Source organism: Aulonocara sp. 'chitande type north' Nkhata Bay, linkage group LG15, assembly GCF_057382095.1.
Source record: "Aulonocara sp. 'chitande type north' Nkhata Bay isolate Kocher_YH1m ecotype deep benthic linkage group LG15, A_spYH_male_GT1.1, whole genome shotgun sequence".
NCBI lineage: Eukaryota > Metazoa > Chordata > Actinopteri > Cichliformes > Cichlidae > Aulonocara > Aulonocara sp. 'chitande type north' Nkhata Bay.
In genome coordinates this window covers 26,740,031-26,759,161 of record NC_141358.1, presented here as the reverse complement: position 1 = coordinate 26,759,161, position 19,131 = coordinate 26,740,031, and the positions used below count along the sequence as shown (strand labels likewise).

The 19,131-nt window shown below is 43.8% G+C and overlaps 1 protein-coding gene across 4 annotated transcripts in view; it reads right to left on the bottom strand.

Annotated features, from left to right (window-relative positions):
* The window catches only part of arid1b (AT-rich interactive domain 1B), a 42,394-nt gene extending 23,633 nt beyond the window's left edge, over positions 1 to 18,761 (bottom strand). For 2 of the 4 annotated variants that reach the window (XM_086265259.1, XM_086265260.1), the window contains exons 1-4: positions 17,736 to 18,755; positions 12,875 to 13,066; positions 6,025 to 6,174; positions 3,999 to 4,112 (exon numbers count right to left, since the gene is read on the bottom strand). In XM_086265259.1, coding sequence (XP_086121385.1) covers positions 3,999 to 4,112; positions 6,025 to 6,174; positions 12,875 to 13,066; positions 17,736 to 18,740 — 1,461 coding nt within the window. In that variant the 5' untranslated portion in view covers positions 18,741 to 18,755. Of the gene's footprint in view, positions 1 to 3,998; positions 4,113 to 6,024; positions 6,175 to 12,268; positions 12,434 to 12,874; positions 13,067 to 17,735 lie in introns of all 4 variants that reach the window. The other 2 variants (XM_086265261.1, XM_086265258.1) reach the window with 2 other exon arrangements.
* Positions 18,762 to 19,131: the final 370 nt, after the last annotated feature.

Here is a 19,131-nt window from a genome sequence, read left to right as displayed (position 1 = left end):
GCGCTCCAATCATCTGATTGATCTATGGGGATCAATTTTAGAGCAGCTCACGTTTCATTTTTAAATCTAAGTACTTATTGATGATTGCAAGTTATGTTTTTATTGTTGATAATAAATCGGATTAATCACCCAGTCCTACTCAAAAGTTTAAACATTTTAAAACAGAAAGGGACCAGTTCGTGAGTTTGAACGACAAAAAAGATTAAAAACTGTGAAGCTATCTGGCAGAAACAAATCTGTAGACGTGGACCCGTCTCTTCTTCTCTGTCAGTGTTTCTGTCACGTATGTCTTTCCGAGAATTAGGGAAGCGTGTCCTTGTTCGCTGCTAGGTCAAACCCATTTACAGGCATCAAGCGTTCTTTTCTTCATTTCAGACTGAGCAGACACGGAAAAATGAGCAACCGTCAGCAAAAAACAAACACATTTTGGATTTTTGTCACTGAAACATTGGGACTGAACATCGCCAACTCTGAACTGAAGTCAACTTATTAAAGAATCTGCGAGGCCTTCGGGTGCAGCTGATTTCTGCTGATTTTCTCCTCCTGCAACAGAGCCTTCATCTTTCCACCAGTAGTCGCCATGGCAACTGCATCAGCAGCACGACTTCAAAAGGAGGCTCCAGAAGATAAAGAGGAAAACAGCGAGAGAGGGGTGATGAGGCACAGCAACAGAGACAGAGAGGAGAAGGAGAGAAAAGGAAGGGAAGGAGGACAAGCGAGCGTGAAGGAAAGAGGCGAAGGCAGTGATGGAGATGGGTGGAGAGGTTGAAGCAGAGCTGCAGCTGAAGGTGGGGAAATTAACAGACTGAAATCATCGAGTGGGATGAAGGTGTGACGTGAACTGAAAGTCACACATTGGTGTTCCTCAAGGCTCCATTCTGGCCTCACTGATGTTTCATAATGAGTTTAATTAAAGATGATGAGCTGTGCCATTGTTCTAGATTCTCTCATGGTGACGTCTGTGTGAGAGAAATTTGAGTGCCAACTTTTTATTATTATAATATGATTAGATGGATTTATAATCTGGGTTTTAAGTTCCCATGACCACTGAGATCTCTCTGTTTATACTGCAGACAGAGGTGGTGATGATGGTTAAATTGAAAACCTTTAATACACCTGGGCACTGTGAGAAGGTAACAACCCTAAACCCTCACAAACAGGTGAAATCGTTTCTTTCATTTGGGTAAAGTTTGTCCAACAGCGAGATCACACGTCTCTGTACAAACAGGAGAAACACGCAGAGCCAACAACTACAGCGACCAAAAAGTTTAGAAATATAAATGAAAATTAGCCCTGGCTGTTAGGGCTGGGCCATATCATACTGTTCACGGTAATACCGGTATAATTTTGGGCAACAATAGAAGAATGAAATATCGCGATAGAATATGGGTAAAACGCGCATGCGCAGCGCCTTTGTTTTCATACGCACATGGTGGAAAAAGCATGGCGGCGAAAGCAAATCGTTGATTGAAACGGATGAACCAGAATTGGTTTGTAAAAATGCTGCAACTTCAATGGTGTGGAACTGGTTTAGCTTTCGTCCGTCAGATACACAACAAAGCACTATTTTTGGTAGAGCATGCTAGCGGGCCGTCATTATTACCGTGTTTTTGGGAAAATACAGCACACTTAAAATCAATCCTTTGATTTTTCTGAAAATCAACAGTGCCCCTTATAATCCAATGGGCCTTATGTATGAATTCTGGTTGTGTTTACTGACCTCGAAACGATTTTATGTGGTACACGGCGCTCGAAAATCTGTCAAATGTTTTAGTACAACTTTGCTAAGCTACGAAGCTGCACCACTTGATGGATTGTCGGAGAATTACGGCTATCGTAGGCAGGCGCCTCGAGGAGTGATACGTACTGCGCTTCAACATAATATTACCGTATTGTGTGTGTATAACCTCTTTTTAAGTTTTGTGGATATTATGCATGGTTATGCTGAGGATATGTCGGCCAGTTTTCACTGGAAATGCCTTTTGGTTAAACTGTCAGCAAGGAATTTGCATTTGCACTGTTAAATTTTTATATAACTTTAATTCACATAAAACAGCTGCTTGTTTAAGTGAAAATACATTGATTTTTTTTTTTCGCACTAATAAAGCTGTGGAGTTGTAAAGTATTTTGTCTAGTGTCAATTATATCGTCAGTTATATCGTTATTGCAAATTTTCAAATGTATATCGTGATAAATATTTTTGGTCATATCGCCCTGCTCTACTGGCTGTCACGTCATCCTCCTCAAACACTCAGATATGTGTTTCTGCTTCATACACTTTTATTCTTTTATGGTCTCTGCTGTTTTTTTAATCATCATCTTCCTGATTTTCTATGGTGTGTATTCTTGATTACAATCTTCTTGCTTCTGCATCCACTGGTTTTGCAGCTAACCTCTGTAGTAGCTCAGGATTCAGCCTGAAGTGAAATGTGGTGAATAAAATCAGTCTGAACTGACTCGTGCTCATCCAGCAGCAGACGTGCTGGCTTGCTAATGGGCTGAGTCTTTTCGGGGTTAAACCTATTTTAAATGTAAATGGCGATTCCCTGCGAGAGCCGTCGCAGGTCGCCATCATTATTTCAGTCGTGTGTTTCTGAGTGGTGCAGCGACACAGGCTGAGGCGGCGGGGGGCCTCAGGCGCTCAGAGCGTGAAACCTGCGAGCTTCAACTCAGAGAAAAGAGGACGGCGTCATTATCGACAACAAGGCCGGCCTGCGGACAGTGGGGGGGCATGAAACGCGTTCAATATGTCACGCAGGCTGAATCACGAGCTATGAGCCTGACAACAAACAGCTCTTATTCTGCTAAAACAGAGCCTGCGGAATCAGAACAGGACAAGAAGTCGGGACTGAAGAAAGCCGACCCACCAGGAGGAAAACTGTCTGACCTCGGCCTCCAAACCTCATGAACAGAACTTTCCACAGATCAACAGAACACAGCCTTAGAACTGCATTCAAACTAAACATTTATTATTATCATTAATATTTATTTTATTACAATAATAATATTTTATATATAAAAACCAAGTCTGATGCAGGTCTGTCACCATATCCGATCATCACTACTCGATTATTATAGCCAAAAGCATTAATATTAGTTAATTATTAGTTAACTGAACACAGAGTCTGTCTGTGTGTAGTGAGGCACAGATGGTTCATCAGTTTTTTTAAGAAGTGGTGCAGGCAGATTAAGAAACTGCCCGTCCATACAGGAACGTGCCTGTTTGATAGAAAACTCCTCAGGTTGGGTTTGGTTTATTCTGCAGCAGGAGTTCGAGGAAGCTTTAACATAAAAACTAAACGGCTTTTTAGGCTGAATCCTGCTGTCCTTCAGATCCGCCATCAGTCAAAGACCAGGACAAGAACTCTGTGGTGTAGATGTGGTACTGACTGAGGATCAGTGTGTCAGCCCCACAGGATAAATTTCAGGTGAGTCTGATTTATGACCCAGGGTGACCACGACCATCACTCTACTCTTTGAACTCTGGCATGGTTTGACCAAACAGGGATGGGAACCATTCAGAGCATCCGTAATAATACTGGTATTAATTTTTATTGCTATTATTAAAGTATCATATTATGATATTAATGACATAGTGACATCATATTGTTATGTTGCCTATTGCAACAAGGAGTAGGAGATGCTAGCAGCTAGTAATGAGTGACCCACCGAGCACCGCTGCAGCGCTGGACTATTACAGTTACTGATCCACTCTTTGACCCAGAGACAGCTGCTCACTGGGACAGAAGGATGGAAAATGTCCTTGTTTCATTCGCAATAGTAAATCCTCCTGCCTGTGAGCTGCTTTTTTCCAATATCATCTGAAATATTATCACAACCTTCTGTGGAATATTGTGATAATATTCTGAGGTTATATCGTCCATTGCTAATGGAAACTCTGGCTTGTTGTTGGTGATGAACTTTGTGCGTGCGTGCGTGTGTAGGGTTGGGGGTCTTTGTGCCTGACCAGCAGAGAGCAGCTGTGTGTTCGAACTCACTGGCAGACTGGACGGCCTCTCCTGTTGACTCAGACTCATCTCCTCGTGGTTTGGTTTCCCAGGAGTCATAGCGGCAGACTGGCCCCGGCCCCCGTAAGCTTCCTGCGGCACCTCCTGCAGGGTGACAGACAGACAAAGCATTTAAATCTTACAGGAACGAACGGCAAAAAAAAACAAAAACAAAAAACAAAGTCGCTGAAAGTTAGCTGTGTTTCGGGCAGCTGAATTTTAGTTTTGTCTTCTTTGTACAGCTCAGGTCTTTCTGTGTGGAGCCTGCAGGTTTCCTCTGTGTGCTCTGTTGGGTTGATGGTGACTTTAGATATGGCCTCAGGCGTGAGGCAGATGAAGTACATGGGATAATGTTTTCTATCTAAATCCTGTCTGAAGCCCCATCGGTGGCATTTTTGTGTTGATCGTGCGGTTGAAGCATCATATTGGCCGGGACATTACGTCTTCCTCGGTGCATAAAAGTGGTTGTTCTTCACATTTGCTGATTTTGTTTAGTTGGATTTTTCATTATAGATGTGTTGCATAGGCCTAGTTAAGTGGTAAACATGGACACTGGCCACAGTAATATGTTGGTTTCCTAAAAGACCCAATCGCACCAATTTGTGTCAATTTACAATTGCTCATTTGGTTTGATTGAGCTGTAGTCGTCTCTACATGAAGTCTGGATAAAGGTTAGCACCAAGTTTTCTTCTGTTCTCCTTTTTTAACTTATAATTAATAAATGGACTTGGTGAAAACCCGAGCTGAGCGGGTCTCCCTTCTCTGACGTGTCCTGAATGAGCCAGACGCAACAACCCATTCAGAAAAAATGAAAGACATCCCACAATGCACTTGTAGCAGATCTCAGAGAAGTCCTGGACATCTCTCGGCTGCAGGTGGAGCTGTGGTAGCTGCTGGGAGTCTCAAAGCGCGGCTCCTGCTGCCTGCTGCAGGTCAGAGTCTCAGCTGCCTTCTTGAGGAAGATGAAGATGATAAAACAGCAGCTGGAGGTCGGGGTTTCCCCATTGCCTGCAGCCAACTCCTTTTAAACACCATGAACGTCTGACATGGTTGAAGTGATCAGATAAAAAACAGACTCGAGGAGATGCTCTCTCTCTCTCTCTCTCTCTCTCTGTTTCATGTCTTCACAAAACCTTGTGTAACACGATCCTCTGAAGACAAAGACAGCCATGTTTGTGGAGAAAGACCAAATGAAGTAACACTTTAGGACAGAAACAGGACAGAAAGGATTGTCATTATCAGCAAATACAAACTAAATACTAAAGTTAATCTGGTCTTTTCAGAGAACTGAAGCTCAGCTCGATGCTTCCTTCATGGGAAAATTTCACAATAGAAGCTGATGAGGATTTACCTCGTCGCTGTTTAATCCCACCCAGCTATGAGCAGACCCCAGTGGACAGATCAGGTCTCTGGAATGGCGTGCTAAAGTCTCACTAACGTGCTATCCCGTGGCCTGGAGGAAATGGATGGATGGAATTTCTTTCTATTAAATTTATCTATTACTTCTAATGTCTGTGCTCTTTTAGTTTTTTCCTGCTTAATTCCAGTTTGGATACTGTTTTTTGACTTCTGTAGAACACTTCATGTCTTTTTTAAGTGCTACAGAGACAAAAGTAAGTGGAGCTTGCTAGCTGAAGGCATTTCAGGAGCCATTCTGAGATGTTTTGAACTTGTGAGGCTTGGAGAGTCTGGCAGCTTAAAGCTCTCTGGAGGCCTCGAGCCATTTCCCCTCCGAAACATCCACACAGAAGACAGCCACACATCCACAGCAGCATCACAACTTCTTTTATATTTGACAGCATTATCATACAACTTTTCGTTTTCTTATCTTCTGATTTCTGGTTATATGTTGAAGCCTCTTTCTTATTTTTCACAATAAGAATTGTCAAGAGGTTCATTCCCTTCCCTTTACTCCTATAAAAGGCTCTTATTGTGAAAAGATGTGCAGGAATTTGAGTGAATTAACAGTGAAATCAGAAAGACAAAATAAAGTTTAGGTTTGTAATCCCAGTCCTACCTGCTGTGGCAGTGGGCGGGGCTGCATGTACGGTGGCTGACTGGGGGCGGCGGGTTGCTGCTGTGGCGGGCTGAAGTACGGCGGCTGGCCCGGCTGGCAGTAACCGCTCATGTTCTGCTGTTGCTGCTGCTGGCTGTACTGAGAGCCCATCTGAGAAGAGACCACAGACATCAGAGACACAAGGCCAATCGATACTACCTTGTTAACACCACAAACACGAGGTTACGGCTTTGAATGGCCGATAGATTTCCACAGGCTAAACAGACAGAAAGACTCCAGGTCAGAAACATGAAGAGTGCAAAGAAATAAAACAAACTCAAATTTACAATTTGTATTCTTTAGCAACAAATCACGTCTTTCCTTTGTACTGTTACAGTAAGCATCAGCACTGCTTTAAAGTTGAATGACTCTTTATTTTGTGAAAAATCATCACCTGCATTAAATCCATGCATCCATGCAGTATGCAGCATGGATGTCGACATTTTACTTCTATTTTATTGAACAAAAGGACCAGAGCGGACAGTAAAGTGGGAACTGCATCCAGGACAGAAACATCAGCATTATGCTACGCAGTGTATGCAGAACCCAGTCCAGCAGCCAGAGCCCAAACTCATCGGGTAACACGCCGATGAGCAGTCAGGCTGCGTTTCTACCTGGTCATGTTTCTAAAGTAGAATCACTTGGTGACTGCTTCGATCACACAGTGATTTTACTAACTCTGGAAAAATAAAAATTCTGCAACCGGTTGGTGACTGATTGCTAAATATTGGAGAACTGTTGCTAGGTGACATTAGCTGCCAACAGGTATACAGCACTGCACTTGTGAGTACAGACTGCTGCAGTTTCCTACAGTTTATATGGAAAAGGCCGATTTGTTGTGTTTCTAGTTTGTGTTTCAGTGTTTCGTCATGTTTAGTGAGTGTTTGCAGACAAGTCAGTGTCTTCTTACAAGCTCTGAGCGACCAGAGCAATCATCAGGACGTTTTTAGCACAGCACCGTCTGTGTGAGCAGCTTAACCCGGCAACAGCCAGCAACCACCTGGGGAGGACAGATTTTTCCCTAGCAACCGAAGGTTACCAAGAGGTTGCTGAACAGTAGTTACTTCATATAAAGTTAAAATATAAAATTTAAAACACACGATCCTGTGTTACTATAGATGCAGCTGCTCAGCTGTACAGAAGTTATGAAACGCATATACATATTAATTAATCATAATTATAATAATAATAATATCAAATATGTTTCTGCATAATCAGTACTTATGCATAAACTTATATTATAGAAGCAGTACTGAGACTCAGACTTAAGCACAGAGTCTGAACACTTCCTTCAGTGGCTCTTCCTCACAGACGCTCTCAGTTTAACTCTTGTGCAGCCTCCTCAAGACGCCCCCAGCCTTCACTGCTTTAGCTAAAGAGTCAATTAAAAGCCAAACAAAAGCATCTCTGTTCCTCTAATGATAATAATAATCTGTTCTGCTCTACAGTGAAGCCGCTCAGGAATCACACACCGCCCTTTTCCTGGAAAGCGACCTCTAAATTTAATTTCCTGAATATCTCAGACTTCCTCTGTAGATCAGATCTGTTCTCATACTGGAGGAAGCTTCCTCCGGTCATAGACTTCTGACCCCTGACCTCGTGTTTTGCAGCATCACAGGAGAACCACATGATGACCGTCAGTATGAGCCACATTTCCGATCTTTAACACATTCCTCCTCTTAGACCCGATCTGTCTGCTTCCAGATACGCAGAGTGAAGAAGAGGAGGAGGCAGATGAAAAGACATAAATTCACTGATTCAAACTGATCATCTTAATTAGGGCTGGGCTACATCATACCGTTCACGGTAATACCGGTGTAATGTTGGGCAACGATAAGAAAATGAAATATCGCGATAGAATATGGGTAAAACGCGCATGCGGCACTGCCTTTGTTTACATACGCACATGGCGGCGACGCAGAATGAGAAGAGCGAAAGTAGATCGTTAAATGAAACGGATGAACCAGAATTGCTTTGTAAAAATTCTGCAATTTCAGTGGTGTGGAACTGGTTTGGCTTTCATCCGTCAGATACACAACAAAGCACTATTTTTGGTAGAGCGTGCTAGCGGGTTGGCGGCCGTCGTTATTACCGTGTTTTTTGGAAAATACAGCACACTTAAAATCAATCCTTTGATTTTTCTGAAAATCAACAGTGCCCCTTATAATCCAATGGGCCTTATGTATGAATTCTGGTTGTGTTTACTGACCTCGAAACGATTTTATGTCATACACGGCGCTCAAAAATCTGTCAAATGTTTTAGTACGACTTTGCTACGCTACGAACCCGGACTGCTTGATGGATTGTCGGAGAATTACGGCTATCGTAGGCAGGAGCCTTGTGGAGTGATACGTACTGTGCTTCAACATAATATTACCGTATTGTGTGTGTATAACCTCTTTTTAAGTTTTGTGGATATTATACATGGTTATGCTGAGGATATGTCGGCCAGTTTCCAATGAAAATGCCTTTTGGTTAAACTATCAGCAAGGAATTTGCATTTGCACTGTTAAATTTTTATATAACTTTAATGCACATAAAAACAGCTGCTTGTTTAAGTGAAAATACATTGATGGTTTTTTTTTTGCACTAATAAAGTTGAGGAGTTGTAAAGTGTTTTGTCTAGTGTCAATTATATCGTCAGTTATATCGTTATCGCAGATTTTCAAATGTATATCGTGATAAATATTTTTGGTCATATCGCCCTGCTCTAATCTTAATACCAAACCAACCATCGTACTCCTCCTCATTAAAATTCATACCACCTTAAAAACCTGCTTTAAAATCAGATGTGTTGAAACTCATCCACACAGCTTCTCTCTCAGATTGTTATCTGGCTCGACGCAGATGCCGCAAAATAGGGCTGCTCGATTATGGCAAAAATGATAATCACGATTATTTTCACTGAAATTGAGATCACGATTATTTGACGATATTTATTTAACCCTTTAAGACCTACTATAGAACCAAGTCCACCAGAGCTTATATTATTATTATTTTTTTTTTTTTACATGCTGTAGAGCCATTTGTGGGAGCATTTCAAGTTGCTATACATCAATACAACTGTTATAGCCCATATTTTAATAATATGTATGCATTAAGTGCATAGTAACTACATAAATTGCAAAAAAGTGCAATAAACTACCAAAAAAATTGAAAATCGCTTTTGTTTTGTTTACATATATTTCTACTTGGAGAAGTTTAAGAGGTTTATCCCTCAAAACTTTAAATACAATAAAGTTGCAAAAAATAGTTTCCCACCACAGGAAATTTATTTTGAGTGTCTTCATAGTTTTATTTTGGAGATACAGCAATTTTTATATACTGCAGGAAAAACAAAAAACAATCCTATGATGCAAATTTGCAAAGAAAACAGCAGGTGCATCATTTCACTGTGGGAAGTGTTACGAACAGCTGATAGGAACGGCAAAGCGTGTTTCTGGAATATTATGTTTTTGTTCCTGCAAGCGCTTTTTATGCAATTTTTGCAAAGCTATATGTGGAATGAAACCGTGACCGAGGACAAGCTGATGGCATAAGATGTAAGTACAACTCCTCTGGTTTCATATGCAAAACAAATTATTGCGCTAGCTTACACGGTTCAGGTTCTACAGGGATTTAAAAATAGTTACACAAAACGAGCGTGCTGCTTTGACCGGCTTTAAAGGGTTAACAATGACTTTAAAAAAATAATATAAAATAGTGTGCAACACCACTGAAGTTTTTTTTTTTTTTTTAAACTCTTTTCAACCAACGGCAGTCACTCTCCAAATAACTTCTGCTTAGCTTTCCGAGCTTCCCTCGGGTCCTCTTAATCAGCGGTCTCCACCCTTTTTTGCGCCACGGACCGGTTTATGCCCGACAATATTTTCATGGACCGGCCTTTAAGGTGTCGCGGATAAATGAGGGAGGGGCTAATAATCGGCTCAGTCATTTTTAATGATCGTTGAAAGCCCAGATCGTAATCGTGATTAAAATTCGATTAATTGAGCAGCCCTACCGCAAAATGCAATATAATGCAACCTCGGTGCAACCCGAGAGAGCTGCAGCTGCGGGATTAACCGCCCTGCTCGAGAGCACTAAAGTGGGACAGAAAGCCGGCAATGTCTGCATAAATATCAGGAAGACTCAGACAGACTTCAGGCTGCACGTGGACTCTGAAAGCCTGGACGGGCCTTTAAGCGACCTCACCTCCAGCACATTGTTTGATCGAGAGCATTTCCTCACCAGCATGTCCGTCAATACTGCAGCTTCACTGAAACAGAGATTACAGTCGGAGTTCATGCTCTAACAGTAACTCGGTAACCTCCTGAAACCAGGTTGAGTCTGCGGCGCTCAGACAGGGAAGCCAAGGGTCAAATTTTGTGTGGAATCAGAGAATTAATAAAGAATAGTCCCGGGGCCACTTGGGCCTTGCGCTCCCATGAAACTCATTACTCTCTCTCTCTGCGTAATCAGACACAACAGCGGTGACACAAAATCCCTCAGGCTTAAACCATCTGCAACAATAATGACACCGTCCAGCCCGAGAGTCGGAGGGAGAAACACCTGCAGGTGCCTTCCTCACAGCTCTGAAACCAATCAGGTTCTTAGAGCTTGTAACAGAAAGGTGAGACGAAGCCTGAACTGAAAATTCACTGACTGAAGCTGAACATATATCTTATAAGGAAGAGAAACCCAACTCGAGAACACACAGGTTCAGATCGGAGCTCAACGGCCTGACAACAGCGCAGAGGCCGAACCACAAGATGTTTCCACCTTCTCCGCCTGCTAGAGATTCAAACCAGCACAAACAGGTGCAGACTTCCAACAGCTGAACCACGGAGGACAATTTCAGACGCTTACTGTCCTCAGAATTAGATTCAGGCCCAACAGTGATGAAACCTGAAGAAAGGTTCTGTGGCTCACAGCAGCAGGTTCAGCCAGGCTACACTCCTCCTTGTCCTGCTCACAGCCACAGTTTCAAATTTTCAACTTTAATGTCAGAAAAAATAAAGTTCACACATGACTACACAGCAGCTCCAATCTTCATCAAAGACTGAAACAACTTCCCGTTGTAACTTTTCAAATTAAAAGTTCCTCATCTTCTGGGTGAAGACTGAATCACTGTCAGTCTAACAAAGCTACTTTTCTAAAAACTCTTCTGTTGACTGGGACTTTTTATCTCCTTATCAAATACCAGAAAACTACAGAGCTCACATGGACTCACTGCAAGTGTTAGGACCTGACATGTACAGATAAACACTTGCTGAGTGTTTTAGTTCTTTATTCTTCTCTGAAAGCTTTAAAATCCACAGTATGTGTGGATGAATTCAGCGATGGCTGATTATTATTAACCCATCATCACTGGGACAGACAGATTTATTCTACCTCCTGATTCGTTCGCTGAGAAGAAGCTTCGCCGTCTGTTGCTCTCTGTGGCATTCGGCGGTGTTTACCCACCAAAGGATCCAGTCTGCTCTGAGCTGCAGCATCAGACCCAAACTGGAGTCTAAAAATAGCCTGAGCCCAGGGTGTACCAGAAATAGCCTGACCCGGACCGGCCCGGCAGAAGCCGTGCGGTCTGACTGCATCAACAGAGGCCTTGTCCACAGTGACAAAACGGTGACGCTGCAGATGAATCAGCACCAAGGGAACGAAGGCCTTAGTTTCCATAAACCAGCTCAGAGGCTGCTGAAGACCAGCAGAGCAGGAGCAGGGACGGCAAACTCACAGGAGATGTTCTCATTAGTCATCCTGGGAGGACATTAACGAGCCAACAGTCTGCATGTTAATGAGTATCTGGTTAATGCTTCACACGTGTATCCTAATGTGGAGAGTTACAGGAAGCTCTCGGGTCCTCTGGCCTGTAGTAAAGCAACCTGATCTCTACAGAAATCAGAGTTTTACATATCAGCCTGATGCTGCTCTGCAAACATGTCTCACCGCTCTGCAGCCACAATGAAAGCACTGATTTGGGCACTGATCAGGTCTATTTTATCACCTACTGTAACCAACCCCAGACGAACACCACCACCCACCACATTGGGCTGCCTCGCACTCAGATTTAACAGTTTTCCAACATCACATAAAGTCATGAGAGTTATAATGACTGAAAGAGTGAGGTCACAAACACGAGCTCCTCCACAGAGGCAGGCTTAGGAGCTCAGAGGAGAGCTCCTGCTCCTCCATGTCGAGATGCTGCAGAGACAGACGTCTGCATTACCCGCTTAACTTCAGGCAGGTGGGAGATCAGGAAGGAGGGTGGAGTCAGATAACTGGCAGGTTTCACCCCAACATGAAGGTTTTTAATTGGGAACTTTTGTCTATACAAATTCTCCCACAGTGTGCAGCTCAGGATCCTTTCAGCGCCGTAGGTCAACCAAGCATCCTGGGTGGATTTAAGGAACCAGTTAAACTCTGCATAAACTCATCAAATCATTTAAATTTTAAATCCCATCTTAAATGTATTTTTATCACCTTTCCAGTAATTTCAGGGAAATTGTAGATTTCTATTTTTCATTATCTGAAGATGGTCTTGATGCTGTTATACAACTAAACTGCTTCTAACTGGCCAGTGCAGCCACAGAAAGAAATGAAAGCCTGTAAATTACTGATAAGCATCACTTATTTACTGTGACAATAAAAAAAGTAAAGCTGAAGACTTTCAGGTGTCTGATTTATGATCAGATTTATGGATGTTCAGTTTTATTGACGTCAGATCCTGTAACTGCAGAGTTTGAAATCCCACCCAGAACTAATTAAACTAAAGAATTATTTTACATTAATTTGTCCAAATGGAACCTTAAAGACACATCTGAGCGCCTCCTACCTGCTGCTGAGGATACTGCATCCCTCCCATTCCCACCTGCCCCCTGCTGGACATCCCCATTGGGTATCTGTGGGGGGTAGGGGAGCCGTAGGGCTGTCCAGGGTACGGCGCCCCCTGTTGCTGGGAGTACGGGTTGTTGCTCATCCCATATAGTTGAGAACGCTTCATCGCCATCGGGTCCATGGGCGACACCTGAGGAGGAGAACACGGTGGATAATTAGTGACGCCATGAACTTAACACCATGTTTAAAGACACAACACGTGACTCTGATTCATCAGTGTGACAAACCCTCTGATGACTACAGAGCAATGACATCATCAACATTCATATTAGTAAGACTGAGGAGGTACTGCATCTTTCTGTTTGTTTCCACTATGAGAAATCCAAACTGTCCGTTCATCAGTTTTCTTCCACCATTAGCTCAGTCTTCTATATCCATCAATATCCATCTATATATCCATCCGTCTGACTGAGCACGCTCACACTGATGGACCGATGGAAAGTTAAATATCTTTATATATAAGCTCCACTCTGTGTGTCTGCTTCGGGGCTTGGCCTACTGCCACCTGCTGCAGATAACACACCACACATTATCCTAGTAACTTACCCACTGATATGGTTTGTCTGTTTTCACTGAGGTTCATGGCATGTGCTCAGGTGTGAGGGGGTCAGGTGTGTCTCTGAGAGTGAACCCTCATCTGCGGCATGCTGAAGGCCTGCGAGGCCACTTTAAGCCGGAGTCAACAGTCACGCCTGGGTACACTTTAATATTCACACTCACTCTGTATTTGACACACTGACATAATAATAGTAGGTGAGAGGAGTGACTCAGAGAGAACAGATGTTTCACCGCCGCTCCGGCAGCTAAAAATAGAAACCGCTGACGGAGTTTACGCTTAAAACAAACTGATGCAGACTTTTAATCCTGTCCTTTAATCTCCTCTCACTACACAGCAGTCAGCTGAGCAGAGTAAATAAAGAGAAACCTCAGGCTGGAGCGCTGCCAAGCCCACACAGCTGCTTCAAGTCAGGCAGAGGATCCACAGACCGGATGAAAACAGGAGGACAGGAAGCTGCTGTGATCCATTTTCCTGAGTACTGCTATCATCACGATTCACGACCCTGGCCCAAACTGCAGAACGTGTGTTTTATTTGGACAAACCTGTGGTCAACGCAACATTTGTAATATTTAGTGTTTTACTGGCTGATTTCTTGTAATGGAGGCTGATGGGAATTGTTGGAAAAAGCAGGAAAAAGATTAAAACTCAATGGGGTGCTTCATCCTCCTCTGTTGCATTTGATCCAATATGGTGGCGGTTAGCCATTATAAATTTTAATCATCAAAAACCAGCAAATAAAATCACTGAACACAAGTTTCATTTCATATATCGTAGATTGGGACTGGCTAACAAACGGGTGGGTGTGGCCAAATCAAGTCAAAAAGAGACTACGAAAATAAAACGGCTGATAGTCAGCGTGTTTTACCACAAGGTGGCGCTCAAGTAAGATAACATTGCTCAGTACAAATCACATTAACTCAAATACCCTGCAGACCACAGGCATGTTTAATATAATGAATAATATGACCCAGAGATAGGCCACAGTAGTGCCACCATGTGGTGTGGTACAGAACTGCTTTAATCTCAGGAGGTTTGTCAGGAATCGCAATTTTCTACTGTTTTTTTTCTATTAAACATACAAAACTGCATCACATCGAGCCTGCACCTTTTTCCAGTCAAACAGCCCAATTTTACTCCCAGAACATCAAATTCTGCCGTTTCATCTGAGCCATCAGCATCTCACAGAAACACGCAGTCATTATGATTTATCGGGTTTATGTCGATAAATGTCGAGTCCCTCACTTCCACTTCATCATGTACCCACTGACGTCACATTTAAACACTATAGATCAGCATCATTAACACGCAGGGTTAATACTGCAGAGGCGCGTTTTAACCCAAACCACCTTTTCTAAAGCTAACCAAACAGTTTTTGGAGTCTACGATGCCGAGAACAAAGCAAACATAATAAGGGACAAACTGCAGCCTTCTCACTCACAAGCTTATAACCTACAACACCATCAACGTTCCATCCTTCTTACTGGGCCCGGGCCATATCATACTGTTCATGGTAATACCGGTATAATGTTAGGTAATGATAAGAAAATGAAAAATCGCGATAGGATATGGGTAAAACGCGCATGCGCAGCACTTTTGTTTTCATACGCACATGGCGGAAAAAGCATGGCAGCAACGGAGAATGAGAAGGGCGAAAGCGGATCGTTGAATGAAACAGATGAACCAGAAATGGTTTGTAAAAATGGTGCAACTTCAGTGATGTGGAACTGGTTTGGCTTTTGTCCATCAGATTCACACCAAAGCACATTTTTTGGTACAGCATACAAGCGGGCTGTTGTTATTACCGGTATTACCGAACCAATTTTATTGGTTTTATTTGGTGTTCTCCGTTACTAACAGAAGACCCAACAATTAAACTATTTTAAACTTTAATATCTGAAAACACAGCCAACGTGTGTGTGACTCCTGCATGTCAGTCATCCGATCACCAGCTCCATAAACCAACACATTAGCTCGACTACAGGAATAAACTCGTGTATGAAACGTGCAGGCTCTGAGGCGCTGCCCTAAAAGTCTTTATTTCAACTAGAAAACAAAATCATAAAATCATGCTCCACAAGGAGCGTCCACACAGGCCGAGGCCGGCAGTGAGGAGGCGGATAGAAACGACAAAGCAGAGCTGGCCGATCCACAGCAGAGATATTACAGTTTCTATTTTCCTTAGTATTTATTCTGATTTCAGTTTTTATATAAGTTTCGGGAGGTTTACAGAGTGAAAATGTTTAGAGTTTGTCCTCAGCTGACTCAGAGTCCCGTAGACGAGGACAAACACACAACATCTGCATTCATTTCATATTTCACCTCCTTTTAGTTGGGTTTATTGAGCTGCTGTAACAGTAATTTCACAACTTTTAAAATTTTTATTCTGCTAATTAAAATGCTGACTGCCACCTAGTACTAGTTTTAAGTTTAGTTATAATACGATATATGAACCTCGGCCCTTTTGAGACAACAAATGAGAGGAGAGGATTGTGCTGACTGCCATATGAAAGTCCAGTACACCAACTGAGAAGCAAAAAACCCAGATAGATTTTATTCCGGTTCACTAAATAACCTGGCCCTCTTTGTTCAGTCTTTGTGGGTGCAACGAATTCATTCTTTCTTTTTTGTGTAACACAGTGTGATTACACAAATCCTCATTTCTGTTCAGGGCATCAACACGTGGAATTAAAACTGAAACAAATTTAAAGAGGAATCAGTCTTGTTGCCTCGTGTCATCCTGTACACTGAGCTGTGCTCTCCCATCTGCCTGCAAGTTAGAGTTTCTTCATGTAAGCACGTATTGCATCATATTTTCCAATAAGCCAACACACAAGTTTAGCTAATTGAACCTGATCTCAGACACAGGAGCAGACAGTTTGCTGACAAAGATTTCTACCTGTGAAAAAAAAAAATTGTGCATGGTTCATCGTTTCTAACAAATAACTGTGTTCTTGTCCCCATTCGGAGGAGGTAACGGATGGTTAGTGAATGATAATTATTCACTAAAAACACATTTTATTAAAACAGAAGCTGATTTATTGAGTAGCTGAAAAATTCCTTGTTTGCATCCAGTCAAATGATCCTGAAAATAAATTAAGGGATCATAATTCCATTATTCAATGGTGACTTAATCACCTGCAGACCGGCATTTCCATTGTTTTCTGCTATTTTAAAGACCTGCTAATAATTCGAAATAATAACCTGTCGATTATTCCATAAAGAAATCATTTAAAAAAAAAGATCTTGTGAGTCTATTAACTGCAGTTAAACCGTGACTCTGACGAGCTTCTACAGTGCACCGCCGGTCCAGGTAAAGTGACACTGACATGGAGTAGGGATGACCGGGGTTGAGGCCTCCTGCAGGCCGGGCTGCAGCGGCGGGTCAGCCAGTGTGTTAGCCCCAGTGTTGTGCCGGTGGTGATGGGCACATGGCTAATCTGCATGAGTGAAGGTCAGGGCTCCCGAGCGGAGATGGGGCTATTAATAGGCTGCCTGCCAAGAAAGTTGTGGCCGGAATCAGAAGCTGAAGTGGCCGCTGTTGCAGGAGGAAGCGTCACCTGATTAGACCCGAGTCCCCGCCACACTGTCTTCTCCCGGCGGGGTAGAGAAACAGATAAAATCCGAGGAAAGAGCTTTATTTACCGGTGACCCCTCAAAACACATCATTAGCATACGCGAACTGTCAGATTTGAGCGGAGCTGTCAACCGTCAACCCTGTCACCATTTAAACCGCGATCTTTTCAAGTGTAACAATAAAACTGATTACAACCACCCAGTTTACATTTTTATATATATTTATAACAAATTCGACCTCTTATAAAATCAGCAAGCTGCCTACTTTCACACACGAAGGCCTTTGCCGTTAACGACAGCTATATGCTAATGATAGCTTAGCCTAGCGGGCTAAAAGCGAAGTCACCTTGGACACAATCGAAAACTTCCCCAGCTTCTGTCATCACGAACAGTCGCCAATGCTTGTCATTCATAAAAGCAAGTAATCACACAATACAATTTGTTTGCTTTAGAGTCCTAAACGACTCACGTGGGTGCGGTGCTTAATTAATGAATCTGTCTGCAGTGAAAATTAAAAAAAAGAAAAACACACACCTAGCTTAGCAGCTAGCTGCCGTTAGCTATTTGGGTTAGCATCGCGGCTGTTAGCAGCTAGCAGGTTACCGGTGGTGCGATGTCCACCTGTCATTAGTCAGGTTATAAACGGTGTTAATAAGCTGTTATTCACCTGAGCCCTGCCGCCACCCTGCCCGGGATTCCCTGGGCTCATGGTCGGGTGATTTCTCTGCTGTCCTCCCCAGCCGTGAGCCCCGGAGCCGTACTGGGAGCCCATGTCTTTAGCCAGCCCCATGCTCGGCTGTTGCTGTGCGGGATTATTATAATCTGGATATCCACCTCCATAACCCCGCATCATCGGACTCGGAGAAGTTAATAACTGGTTCAAAGTTGGTGTAGCCCCTGACGGGTGCTGCTGTTGTGGCTGCTGCTGCTGCTGACCCTGTCCGGGAAACCGCTGAAACCCGCCGCCGCCTCCAGCCGGGGAGCTGCTAGCAGTCATCACCGCCTTGCTGTGATTAGCAGCGGTCGAGCCTGCGCCGCCACTGCCGGGGCCCAGCAGGTTGTTCCCCTGGCGTGACGGGCTCATCATGCCACCGTATCCACTGTTCCCGTACCCGGGCCGGTAGTTCGGGTAGTGGTTGTAGGGGCTGTTGTTGCTGTAGCCTTCGTGGGAGTTGTGGACCTGATCCATGGTGCTGAGTACGGAGCGCGCCGCTCTTACCCCAGTCCCTGGGCTTTGTTGTCCGCCATGTTGATCGAAGCTAGGCCCTCCTCTTCCATTCCCATAATAATGATTAAACTCGGAGCTGGTCCCAGTCGGAGGAGGGTTGTTGTCGGTGCTGCTGGTGGCTGATCCCAGCCTGGCATCCATCCGCTCCTCCTCCTCCTCCCTTTGATTCAGCTCCTGTGCTCGGCTGCTCCCCTCCTGCAGGATGTTTGCTGTGCATCCATGCTGCTGGACGCTGCTGCTGATGGTGTTGTTGTTGTTTGTGTTGTGGTGTGTTTGCAGTTGGAAGTGGAGCTGCTGGACAAGCTGGCTGAACGACGGAGGTGTTTGGTGGAATGAGGAGAATGATGATGACGATGATGAAGATGAAGGAGGAGGAGGCTGGGGTCCAGCACCACCGGTGGCACCACAGATACCTAACGTTTTCACTGGATGCCCACTGAACATCCCCGTCTCCCTGCTCACCGCAGCAGAGGCACGGCCGGCCTGGCCTTTTGTCCCCCCTCTCCGATCTCGTATCCCCCTCCAGGTTCTCCACTGACATCACTCATCCCAGTCCTTCACTTCTCCTCATCTCAGGGGGCTGATGCCACCTGCAAGGCCACAGGTGGAAAGAGGGCGGTCAGTGGCAGAAATTTCTCATAATAAAAAGCCCAAAAACCCACTCTTCAGGTCTCACACCTCCCATGACCTCTCTAATAACCCCGGTCAGATAAGCCTGCAACACTGATTGGTGTTTTTACCTTTTCACCCCCGAAATACCTGAGCCATCCATCAGCAGCTGCAGCGGTTCTTCTTCTCTGTGAGGAGGTGGAGGGCTGATGCCAGGACATTTTTT